The 12,945-nt window shown below is 42.2% G+C and overlaps 1 protein-coding gene across 1 annotated transcript in view; it reads left to right on the plus strand.

Annotated features, from left to right (window-relative positions):
* The window catches only part of gcn1 (GCN1 activator of EIF2AK4), a 42,241-nt gene extending 29,613 nt beyond the window's left edge, over positions 1–12,628 (plus strand). The window contains exons 56-57 of the mRNA XM_015971863.3: positions 11,729–11,950; positions 12,042–12,628. Coding sequence (XP_015827349.3) covers positions 11,729–11,950; positions 12,042–12,167 — 348 coding nt within the window. The 3' untranslated portion in view covers positions 12,168–12,628. The remainder of the gene's footprint in view (positions 1–11,728; positions 11,951–12,041) is intronic.
* The last annotated feature ends 317 nt before the right edge of the window (positions 12,629–12,945 follow it).

Below are 12,945 nucleotides of genomic sequence, written 5' to 3' on the forward strand. Positions count from 1 at the left end.
CCAGACTTTGGCACCGTGATTTCCGAATGACATGCAAAATTTGCTTTCATCCGAAAAAAGTACCTTGGACCACTGAGCAATAGTCCAGTGCTGCTTCTCTGTAGCCCAGGTCAGGTGCTTCTGCCGCTGTTTCTGGTTCAAAAGTGACTTGACCTGGAGAATGCGGCACCTGTAGCCCATTTCCTGCACACGCCTGTACACGGTGGCTCTGGATGTTTCTACTCCAGACTCAGTCCACTGCTTCTGCAGGTCCCCCCAAGGTCTGGAATCGGTCCTTCTCCACAATCTTCCTCAGGGTCCGGTCACCTCTTCTCGTTGTGCAGCGTTTTCTGCCACACTTTTACCTTCCCAAAGACTTCGCACTGAGGTGCCTTGATACAGCACTCTGGGAACAGCCTGTTCGATCAGAAATTTCTTTCTGTATCTTACCCTCTTGCTTGAGGGTGTCAATGATGGCCTATTGGACAGCAGTCAGGTCGGCAGTCTTACGCATGGTTGCGGTTTTGAGTAATCAGGGTGTCCGCGGGGTTTTAAAAAGTATTAAAAAGTGATAAATAAAAATAGTCAAATTTAAGGCCATTAAAAGTGTTAAATTTGGTCTCAGAGGTATTATTTTTTCCAAGTTAGGTATTATTTTTTTTCAGACTAGCAGGTGTCGTATTCTGAACATCGACAGAGAAATATATTCCGAATGAAATGTTTTGAACGATTATAAAAATAAAACAAGCCGATTATTTGCTCCTCCCACTTGAGCTGCCCTGAGTTACAAATGAAGCGCTCCGTTGCCAACTTAGCGACTTTGACGCTATTTCCAACAGCTTTTCAGACCCCCTTCTTGACTTTTTAAATCTTACAAGTACCTAGCGAACACCTCAGAAACATCTCTGGTAACCCTTAGCTACTTTCTGGATAACTATCGTCGACATTTCCTGCTGCAGGTTAGCTAAACACTCCGCCTGCGCTCCGGACCGTTCTTCAGGACATTAGGAAAGGGAATTATGTAGTAATGTGTCAGTCGCTAAAGAAACGGCTCTCGGAGCCGGCTCCCTGTTGGAGTAACCAGAGTGAGTGACGCACACCGTACCTGCGGGCTCCTGAGCCACTAAAAACGGCTAAGTGTGCGCGTGCGGCGCGCTAAACACACATGCAGTTTGCCCCGATTGCTGTGAGACCGGGTTGGGGGGTGGGGGGTGCAGCTGTGGTTGGGACAATTATTACATTAACTGATGGACTTGTAAATAAATAGTTTATAAATAAGGTAGAAATAAGTTCCTCACGCTGATAACTAATAACTAATCTCTCTGAGGACACGGTGCTAGTGCACTCTCCTACAGCACCTTGACATGACTCAATAAATGTTATGCAACATTTTGTGAACATTAATTTATTTGCATTTATTTGTTATAAATGCCACTGTATAATTCTTGCTGTCAGTATTTGCAAGATATTGGTATTTGGGTCTGTACGGGTTAGACTTAAATGAGTTAAACCAAGGTCTACAGCCCTTGGGTCATAAACTATGAGCTATAAGTATATTGGTCTTTTTATACTGGGAATCAGGAGTTCTTTTAGTGATCATCTTGTTTCTTGTTTATTTTTGCCCTGATTGTGCCCTGAGCAGTTTTATGACTGAATAAAAATAAATTAAAAAAATCTACATAAATTGAAAAATCGTCTTAAATAATCGAGATCTCAATTTCAGTCACAATAATCGTGATTATTGTTTTTGCCATAATTGAGCAGCCCTACTTTAGCATATCCGGTCACATTATGATGACGTCATATTCAGCGGTCGTTCTGCATCATTTCAGGCCCCGTGGTCAACTGTCTGAACCGCTGAAAAGAAGTGCCTGGCATATTTTCTAAGTAAAATAAATATGCGCAATACGTTGTCAACATCAGTGAGTCTCTAAGTCTATGCTTTTTGTATGTTATATATGTTAAAATATGTGTAAATAGGTCGCTGATTAACACTTGCAATTTAGTGTTGTGATGGTTTTAAAAAATTCTGAAGGTAGTAAAAAAAAGTATTAAAAAGTAGTAAATTTTACTTAAGGATTGCTGTATATACCCTGGTAATGAACCAGACCGGGAGTTTTTAAAAGCCTCAGGAATCTTTTACAGGTGTTCAGAGTTAATTAGTTGATTCAGATGATTAGGTTAATAGCTCGTTTAGAGAACCTTTTCATGATATGCTAATTTTTTGAGATAGGAATTTGGGGTTTTCATGAGCTGTATGCCAAAACCATCAATATTAGAAATAATAAAAGGCTTGAACTACTTCAGTTTTGTGTAATGAATCTAATATAAATGAAAGTCTAATGTTTATCAGTACTTTACAGAAAATAATGAACTTCATCACAATATGCTAATTTTTTTAGAAGGACCTGTATGCAAGTCTTTTTGAGCTATATGAACATGTGTGTTCCTTTGTTTCTCTGCATATTCTTGGAAAGGTGTATTATAGTGTAGTATGTCTAACATATCAGTATGGTGTCTGCAGACACAAGCTGTATGTCAGTAATGTATCTGAAGTCACTCAGGAAGCCATCTGCAATGAGGAAGATTCTAATTTCTATCATTTACACAGTAGCACACTTCAGATTGTGAAACTGGAAAAACTAGAATCTGATGCAAAAGTCCATTCATGTCAGTATTTAAGCTTAGACTGAGAGACCACCTAAAGCAGGAGTGCCCAATCCTGGTCCTGATTCAGTGATTTAATCACCTGTGCAGTAGCTCATCAGGCTCTGCAGAAGGCTGTTAATCACTTGCTGATTGAAATCAGGTGTGTTGAAGCAGGGTTAAAACTAAAATGTGCTGGATACCAGCCCTCCAGGACCTGGGTCTTCATTCATCAAATGTCGTAGAAATATTCCTAAAGTCATTCCTATGAACTAAATTTAGAATGTTCGTACAAACGGTCAAAATCCTGATTTATGAAACATGCGGTGGCCTCTCGTACGCATGTTCCTCTGCACTTGTCTGATGATAAATTCCACCTGTGCGTAACTAGCTGCTCGTGTTAGTTCTCAGTCATTTACATACAGGAACGCCCTCAATTAACCATAATTGGTCACGCTGCATCCTCAGCACATGCGGGGAATCCCTGCTTTCTACATGGAAAAAAGAACTTGCGAGGTCGAGACACTGGCTGCTAGGGATGTAAGAAAATATCGATATGGCAATATATCGTGATTTTTTTCTAGCGATATTATATTGATATTCAAAAGCTGTCAAATATTGATATTAGGGATGGACAATATATTGGCATCAATATCTGTATCAGTCATTTTTTAACGTATCGTGTCGGTAATAACGTCTGACTGAATGTATCGCAATATATCGTGACGCGTTTCGTATCGCCAGAATTTCACCAATACACATCCCTACTGGCTGCCAAAGTGCAAAATAACCAAATAAGTTGCAGAGGTTATAGGGAGCCTAAAGGTTGGTTTATGCTTGACGCGTCCGCGAGGTCCGCACGGCTCCACGCGGAAAAGTTGCGTCATTTTAACAACCACGCCCCTCCACCGCGCCTCCGCATGGCCCAGAATTTCCGCAACGCGCACCTCGGAAAATTTCTAACCATGCGGATGGACGGACCCGGATAAACATGGCGGACCGGCAAGAACTAGTATGGCAGAGGTTCGTAAATACAGACATTTGTATGATTCAGCTCTCAGAGATGACCGTGATCAACATGTTGTAAATAATTCTTGGAGAGAAATAGCTCGCACTGTCGGAAAAGACGAGAATGCTGTTAAAAATGCTGAAATGCCATGTTGTAAACAGTAATTTCTACTTCTACTATGGTGTAGTGTTGGGTGCATGCCGTATGCTGCCCCGTTCAGTTTGGGAGAATATTGGCTCACCACAGAGACGAGCCGCACGAACCATAAACACTGCGAGTTGTGAAGTGCGTTCTATCCGCGAGCCGCATCACCGCGCGGAAAATGAATGCGTCAAGCATAAACCAAGCTTAAGTCACTTCAGCATCATGGGTCCCCGGAAGAATGAAAAAATAAATGCCAGTCAACAGGGCTAAAAACGCAGTTTTTCACTTCCGCTTGTTATGTGCCATGGATTTCACGTATTATGTCAGTGAATTTTAAAGACGCATTTTGATACCAAGAACGCGCTTATTTTTCAAACAGGGGGAAACACTATTTTAGGTTTTGTGTGGAAAATAAGTCCAGGACTAAAATTGCGCTTCACGAAAGTGACATCATCAAACCAGACACGGAGAAAACTGAGGGAAAAGGGCTGTAAGTTCAGCAAACTTCCCACAAGAGGAAAGAACCACCATAAATCTGGTCATTTGGTAAGTAGCAGCTACGCTAGGGGAGAGGAGATACTGTGGTGACGTCACATATGCGACGTGCCGATTTCTAGTTTGTAGTTATGCTAATTACAAACTTTTACAAGCTAATAAATCTCAAAGTACGTGACTGGAGTGGTCGAAACACCCATCATTACTTTTCATTTAAATTGCAGAACAACGTGTGCGATCCAGGACGTAAGGCAAAGTGGATTAGAAAATAACGTTTTTAGCCCTGTTGACTTGCTTTCATTTTTTTTGTTCTTCCGGGAACCCTTCAGTCTCCCTATAAATGCGGTCAGGACAGAGACGTCTCAGTTAGGACTAAATAAAACCTTTAATCTGATAAATCGTAGCGTAACCGGTTGTCAGTTACATTGTACGTTTAAGGAGTCGTTCTGGGTGGTGTTCATTTTATTTTGAAATGTCTGAGTACAGCCTCTTAGCTGTCATTCAGTCTGGTTACCTTGACAACACGTGTGTGATCGGGAGCAGAGGAGGTTCTGGAGGTTCTCGTAGTTGTAAGATAAAATATGAACTGGAATCAGATTTGTGCAGTTTGTTTATCGCTCCACTGAGGTTCCCAAATCACAGCACAGCTCTAGAAGGATCTCCTGTCAGTGCGCTCACGGAAACACATTTACTCCAGAGATGAGCTCTGACAGATCCTTAATAATAATACAGAAACCTTCTTTTAACTAGTGCATCTCAAGCAAAATCATGAGGCGTTCCACAAGGACAAAAATATAATAAAATTTAAAATCATATTAATTAATTTAAAAGATAAAAAAAACATCATAAAAATGGGAAGAGAAAACGTTGTGATTACAAAAAACATGACAACCATTCTATAATGTCAGATTCCCGTCTGGTGTTTTAGCACCATTTGTGTCCCATTTGTGTCCCAGCTGTTTTTCCACTGAAATATTTATTTATTGGGTGAAAAAATTTGTGGATGAGGAACACGTGTGGATGACTGAGACCTTCGGTGTTGCGGTTCCCTTGTTCTACCACTAGATGCTACTCCTACGCATGGTCTGAAGTTTTCTTATATTTAGGAACGTTTCCACGCACAGGTACAAAATAAATGAATACCACAAAATGCCTTAATTAGTTCCCATGCACGATTTACGCACAGATCTGTTCGTAAGTATGGTTGATAAATGAGGGCCCAGGATTGGGCACCCCTGATCTAAAGGCTCAGGAACCCTTCGCAGGTGTTCTGGATTCATTAGCTGATCAGATTGTGACGCCTTAGTTTTCCAGGAGCACAGCTCGGAGTAACTCGGACCGGTGCAGCTCGGCCCGACCAGTTTCCACGGGCACGGTTCGGTACTTTCCCTCTACTTTCTCCCCTATTTTTAGTTCCTGCTCTGTTGAGGTACATGGCAAGGCTGAGTTGTGGTGGCATCGTGACTGGCTGCTGATTGGCTAGGGGGCGGAGTCCCTGGTTGCTCTCATCGACATATAAATATGTGGACATAGCGTGCGCGCCCATTGCTCCGCCGGGGGTCAAGTTGAAGCTAAACATGGGAGGTTCTCAACACTGATTTTTTTTTTTTTACCAAGTCATGCCCAAACAATTCAAAAAGGGGAAAAGAGGTGGGGCTGTTACGTTTGGAACAGGGTTGGAACGATCGACATATAAAAATTGGACAATGGGTTTCCATTGGCTCCAATAACACGTTTTTGAAGAAAAATGGGAGGTGGCCACCACCGCCATTTTGATCGTGTCACAGGTTCCGTCAAGCCCAGACAATTCCACAAAAGGGAAGAGAGGTGGAGCTGAGGGTGGGGCTGTAAGTCTGTGATCAACTGACGACACCCGTCGAACTAGCTACAAGCTAACCTGAAGCTAACGCACAGGTGGGAGCTAAGCTAACGGAGGTAGCAACCTAGCTACAACCGGAGTTAACTGTGCACAACACCAGAGCTTCTGAGTCAGAGATACAGTAATCCCTCGCTACTTCACGGTTCGTTCATCGCGGATTCGCTGCTTTACGGATTTTTTCTTTGGAGCATTTTTCAGGGGGAATTCGCAGATTCGCGGTATTTTTCACTGATTCGCGGTATTTTTCTATGCGAAATATCAATAAATTCTTGTTTTTTTTTCATCAATTTCATCATAAAATGCACTTTTTGTAATAAAACTAAAAAAAACCAAGTAAAAAATATTTTTTTCTTGAGTTTTACCCACAAAAAGAGAATGTGATCATACGATAATTCAATATAGTACTGTATGTCAGACAGGTCGGCTGGATTCGGGAGCTGAGCTTGTAGGGAGCGTGGTTTCATAGACGCGGAAGTGATAGCGTCGGTGAAACGCCGGCTGATCTAGGAAACCCCCGAGCGTTTGAGCGTCAACGAAGTGACACGGAAATGCCGGGCTTTCCAGAGGTAAGTAAGATAACTTACTATGAGCTGATAGTTCGTTCGATTGATCGGTAGGTTGGAAACTCTGATCATGAATCTGAAGAAACGATGACTGAGTGGTGAGCTGGAAAGGCGACTTCCGTTTATAGCCGCGGTTTGTGACGTAGGTGCGACGTGGAGGGAATCCCCGTGAGGGGCATGCTGGGAGTCCCTACTTCGCAGATTTTCACCTATCGCGGCCAGGTCTGGAACGCATCTACCGCGATAAACGAGGGATTACTGTACGCCGGGCTGACGGCTGGGTAAAACCGGGTGGAACACAGAGGTCTCCCGAGAGCTCCACAAGCCGGCAGCCGCACAACAGACAAGTGCCGCTGCGATCTGAGATGCGCAGAGCTGCCGCTGGGGAGAACCGGGTAGAAAGGTTTCCATCCCAGAGCTCCACAAGCCGGCAGCCCGCGCAGCAGACAGAAGCCGCGATCAGACAGAGATGCACCGGGCTGCGGGGAGGGGAGAACCGGGTGGAAAACATCGGTCTCCCGAGAGCTCCACAAGCCGATAGTCGGAACCCAGCTCCACCAACATGCTATATTTCAACCCATTTTCTAAAGTGCAGCATTATGTTAAATGCACTGGGTTTTACCCTATTACATTTAAATTTCATGGTTAAACAGTACATGTTAACATCTAAGCTCAGCTCGGCAGTGACCTAAAATATATGAATGTAATTTTACTTACTGAAAAAAATGGAGACTCCTTGAACGCTCTATTATTAGTTTTTTTTTTATCTTTTATTTCATTCACAATGTATAAAATAAACACAAACAAATACAGGATACATTAACATATTGAAAAAAAACATTTGAATGAAAAGGAGCAGATAGAAGAAAAAATCTTATGATTTCTGCCCCTTTTTACGAAATAAAATTATCCGCCAAACAAACACAGTGTAACCTCAGTCACTTTCTAATATTTTCACGTCTAATCTTTGACATTATAATTCTCCTTTTCATAATTACTAAATACATTAGATTTTATACATTTTTTAAATATTGCAAGTGTAGTTGATTCTTTAAATTCCTTGTTAATGGCATTCCACAATCTTACACCATTTACAGAAATGTTACATTCCTTCACTTTGGTTCTGAATCTAGGTTTCTTAAAGACATCAGTTCCTTTTAACATGTACCCACTTACTCTCTTATGAAACATTTTCTGAATATTAGTTGGTAGATTACTCGTATTCGCTCTGTACATTATTTGCAATATTTTCCACTCTACCAAGTCAGGAAATTTCAGTATTTTGTATCTAATGAATAATTGATTAGTGTGATCTCTATAGTTACTGTTATTAATGATTCTCAATGCTCTTTTTTGCAAAATGAACAACGGTTGTGTAAAAGTTTTGCAAGTGGCTCCCCAAATTTCTAAACAATAAAATAAATATGGTTCAATCAGTGAGTGATACAATGTTAACAACCCCGACAAATTTAGTAGAAACTTAACTCTATATAATACACCTATGGCTTTGGCAATTTTCCCCTTTATATAACCATTGCCACAGCAAGTCATTTTGTCCAACAATTGCACAAATAATAATAATAATGAAAAAGAACGCACAAACGCTACAACTAATGGTCTAAGTTGAGAGACTAAAAATGACACTGGACAGTTTTCAGGCGAGGCCGAGGCTCAGACTGAGGCCTTTCCCCGGAGCTAGCTCTGTGGTCACGTGGGTCTGATGCTCATTAATTATACAGAATTTTAGGCTTTTAATACACTTAAACAGAAGAGTGAGAAAAAATTCACCCCCCTCAGAGTTGTCATGAGTGTAAACTAGATCATTTAAACCAAAAACATGTTTGGTACCAGGTTGTAAACATGTTTATTTCTGCTGTGAAATTGGTATTTTTAACATGGGAGTCAATGAGGATTTGCTCGCTTCTGACACCAGCCCCTAGTGGATGAGAGTGGAACTGCAATATATTTCATTTCCGCATTTGCTTCAAATTTTCACCCGCATTGTCGGGGCTTGGTTGGAACAAATTAAACCATTCTTGCTACAAACTAACTTAGCTAACCCAAGAAGCTAAGAATTGCACCGGGGACCGCGGGGTAGCCCATTCGCACAGCCGACCGGCTTCAGTTCGAGGCTGTAGTCATGCTGGCCACCTGTGGAGATCTAATATAGACTGGGCCTGTGAAATTACAATCAGAGCCAGACCGCTGTGACCAGGAGCCCTGGCTTTTCAGATCAGCTCATTGTCCAATGTCAGAAATAAGCGGGACATTAGCTGCATGCTAACCTGAAGCTAACAGAGTTTTTTCGGGCGTTTTTTGCAAGAAAAATGCATTAGAACGACTTCAACATGAAGACAACTCCGGCCTGCTTAGTAAAGAAATTATAACTAGGTAAGCTGACCAAGGATATCGTGCTTCGCTGGTGCACCATGGTCAAAAAGCCGTAAGTCCGCCAGTGTCGACGCACACGGCTCTGGGACTCAGCTCATGTTATCGTGTAGCGCTCCCGACCGAAGACAAAAACGGCTGACTCGCAGATCTTTTACTGCGGTGGAGCAGCAATGCCCGATCCTCGGTCAGATACCCAGCAGCCACACCAACACGTTATATTTCAACCGATTTCGACCCATCTTAGACCAAAGAGTGTTATGATAAACTAGCAACCTATTAGTGAGAAAAAAATGCAGTTGAGCGACTCAAAAGTAAAGCAGCATCAACATAAGAAGCTGCGGTGTTTCTGTGGTTTACCTCAGAAATCCACAAGTGACCAGCATGACTACAACCAGGCATCTGAGCCGGTTCGCATGTCGGCTGCCCCGGAAACGGGAACAGCCAGTCGCCTGCTCTTGCTACTCGTCTCAGGCAGGAAACGGAAGACGGGCATCGCTTATCCAGCCAGCAGCCCCACTAACATGTCTGACTAAGCAGTTAAATGAACCACATTTTCCCCATTCAACCAGCAAAATAAAGTACAGAAATATAATTTTACTTACTGATAAAAAGAAGCAGAAACTGTTTGGATGATCTGTTAGTGCAGTCATTAACCAAAGCTTGCCCTCTTTGTCCAAATGATTCCATGATTAACATCCAAACAGGAACACACAGACAAAACTAAAGTTCAGAGAGTCGAAATGGCCGAACATCTATTAACATGAGGCCGAGGCCTTTCCACTGCTGGAGGCTGGAGGCCCTGCTGTGAGGCCCCTCTGATGCTCAATAATTATTCAGAATTTTAAGCATTAAATTACACTTAAACAGAAGAGTTACAAAAGCATCCACCCCCTTCTGAGTTGTCATGACTGTAAACTAGATCTATTAAACCTAAAATGGGTTTTTGAACCAGGCTGTAAACGTGTTTATTTCTGCTGTGAAAATGGGATTTTTAACATGGGAGTCAATGAGGATTTGCTCTCGTCTGCTGCCAGCCCCTAGTGGATGAGAGTTCAACTGCAATTTTAGTCACTCCTTGGCTTCAAAAAATGTAGACCATAATGACCCCTTGGGTGCTCTGGAGTTTTCTGCCTTCTGCTTCACTGCCTGCAGCAATCTCCTGGTTCAGAGTCTGACAAAAAGCCATAAAACTGATCACTATTTTGTGCTGAGCTGTGTTTCTGTGGAGCATACAGGCAAACTTACACTGTGTACTGATCACATATTTTGAGTAAAAATCGTCAAATTGTAGGATGTAGTACTGGTGGGATGTAGTACTGGTAGGATGTAGTACTGGTAGGATGTTGTACTGCTGGGATGTTAAACTGGTTGGATGTTGTACATGTAGAATGTAGTACTGGTGGGATGTGGTACTGGTAGGATGTTGTACTGGTAGGGTGTAGTACTGCTGGCATGTTGTACTGGTGGGATGTTTTACATGTAGAATGTAGTACTGGTGGGATGTTGTACTTGTAGAATGTAGTACTGGTAGGATGTAGTACTGGTGGGATGTTGTACTGCTAGGATGTTGAACTGGTTGGATGTTGTACATGTAGAATGTAGTACTGGTAGGATGTAGTACCGGTGGGATGTAGTACTGGTAGGATGTAGTACTGGTGGGATGTTGTACATGTAGAATGTAATACTGGTGGGATGTAGTACTGGTGGGATGTTGTACATGTAGAATGTAGTACTGGTAGGATGTTGTACTGATGGGATGTAGTACTGGTAGGATGTAGTACTGGTGGGATGTTGTACATGTAGAATGTAATACTGGTGGCATATAGTACTGGTAGGATGTAATACTGGTGGGATGTTGTACATGTAGAATGTAATACTGGTGGCATGTAGTACTGGTGGGATGTTGTACATGTAGAATGTAGTACTGGTAGGATGTAGTACTGGTGGGATGTTGTACATGTAGAATGTAGTACTGGTAGGATATTGTACTGATGGGATGTAGTACTGGTGGGATGTTGTACTGATGGGATGTAGTACTGGTAGGATGTTGTACTGGTGGGATGTTGTACATGTAGAATGTAATACTGGTAGCATGTAGTACTGGTGGGATGTTGTACATGTAGAATGTAGTACTGGTAGGATATTGTACTGATGGGATGTAGTACTGGTGGGATGTTGTACTGATGGGATGTAGTACTGGTAGGATGTAGTACTGGTGGGATGTTGTACATGTAGAATGTAATACTGGTGGCATGTAGTACTGGTAGGATGTAGTACTGGTGGGATGTTGTACATGTAGAATGTAATACTGGTGGCATGTAGTACTGGTGGGATGTTGTACATGTAGAATGTAATACTGGTGGCATGTAGTACTGGTGGGATGTTGTACTGATGGGATATTGTACTGGTGGGATATTGTACTGGTGGGATGTAGTACTGGTGGGATATTGTACTGGTGGGATGTAGTACTGGTGGGATATTGTACTGGTGGGATGTAGTACTAGAAAACTAGGTTTACATTTTGGACTGAACCAGGGGTGGGGCGTCTTGTTGCAGAAGAAAAAACTTCTGAGATAAGTAATACTAGTTTTTTATGTGACATGTTGTGTGTGACAACCCCAGTGTCTTCAGAACCAGTCCAGTGACATCAGACTGGTGTCAGAGCGAGTGCTGTGGTGGGTGTTCAGAGACCCGTCAGTGCCCCCCATGGATACCAGCCTCATCAAGCCCCTGTTGAAGAGTCTGCTGGACAACACCAAGGACAAGAACACCACCGTCAGAGCTCAGAGTGATCACACCATCGTCAACCTGCTACAACTCCGCCAAGGAGAGGAAACCATGCAGGTGAGCCTGTGTTCTCTGGGATTGTATTCAGACATGATCAATAATAACATTTCTGTGGTTATTATTCATTCTTACCTTTTTTACGTGACAGAGCATGACTGCTATTCTGGACTCTGCTAGTAATGAACTGCTGTCAGAATGTCACCGCCGGTCTCTGAAGAAGATCGCCAGCCTGCCAGACTCCAATGAAGAGATCGATGACACCATTTTGACATGATTGAAAAGGACTTGACAGTAAACTGAAATCTGCAGAGGTTGATTAAAATTTGACTGACACTGAAAACAAATCCTGAGTTGGAGAACCCCAGACACACTCGACACACAAGGGCTTTCCCTACAAATGTATCTTTTGTTTTCTCTAACTTTCAGTCTTCGTTTTAGTTGCCTTTAAGCCCCGTTTCTTACTCCTTTTTATCTTGTGATGTGCAGGTTATAATCCTGCACTAAACTGTAGTATTTGGGAGACAAAATGCCAAATTTGTTTTGATATGATCATGTTTTGTTGACTATTTTATCAAAATGATTTCAAGCGTTAAAGATGCCTCTAGGGAAACATCAGCCCTGTCTCTGGATTGTGTGTGACTTGTTTGTGGAAAGCAACTTTCTATAAGACAAACTGTACTTATCCTGGATACTGTTGTAAAAAGACAATACAAAATAAAGATTTCGTGTGTTTGAGATGCTTTCAGTGATGATTCTGGTACAACAAAACGATGAATCACAAAGACTTGAAGACCACAGGACAGGTTCAGCAGACATGATGCATAAAGCATGACACGATCAAAGAAAACTTGCATTAGGAGGAAGTTACAAACTCGGATTACTCTGTGAAGAAGTTGCATGTCATGCTGGATGTATTAAACACACCCGTGAGGTTACCTGGTTATCTGAAACACTAATCTCACACAGTCACAACAGCTGGATGCGTTTTTATTATTCTGATTGTTTTAGGAGTTGTTTGTGACATCGGAGGGGACGTGTGTTTGGATCATGAT

The sequence above is a fragment of the Nothobranchius furzeri genome, chromosome 17 (assembly GCF_043380555.1).
Source record: "Nothobranchius furzeri strain GRZ-AD chromosome 17, NfurGRZ-RIMD1, whole genome shotgun sequence".
NCBI classification, from domain to species: domain Eukaryota; kingdom Metazoa; phylum Chordata; class Actinopteri; order Cyprinodontiformes; family Nothobranchiidae; genus Nothobranchius; species Nothobranchius furzeri.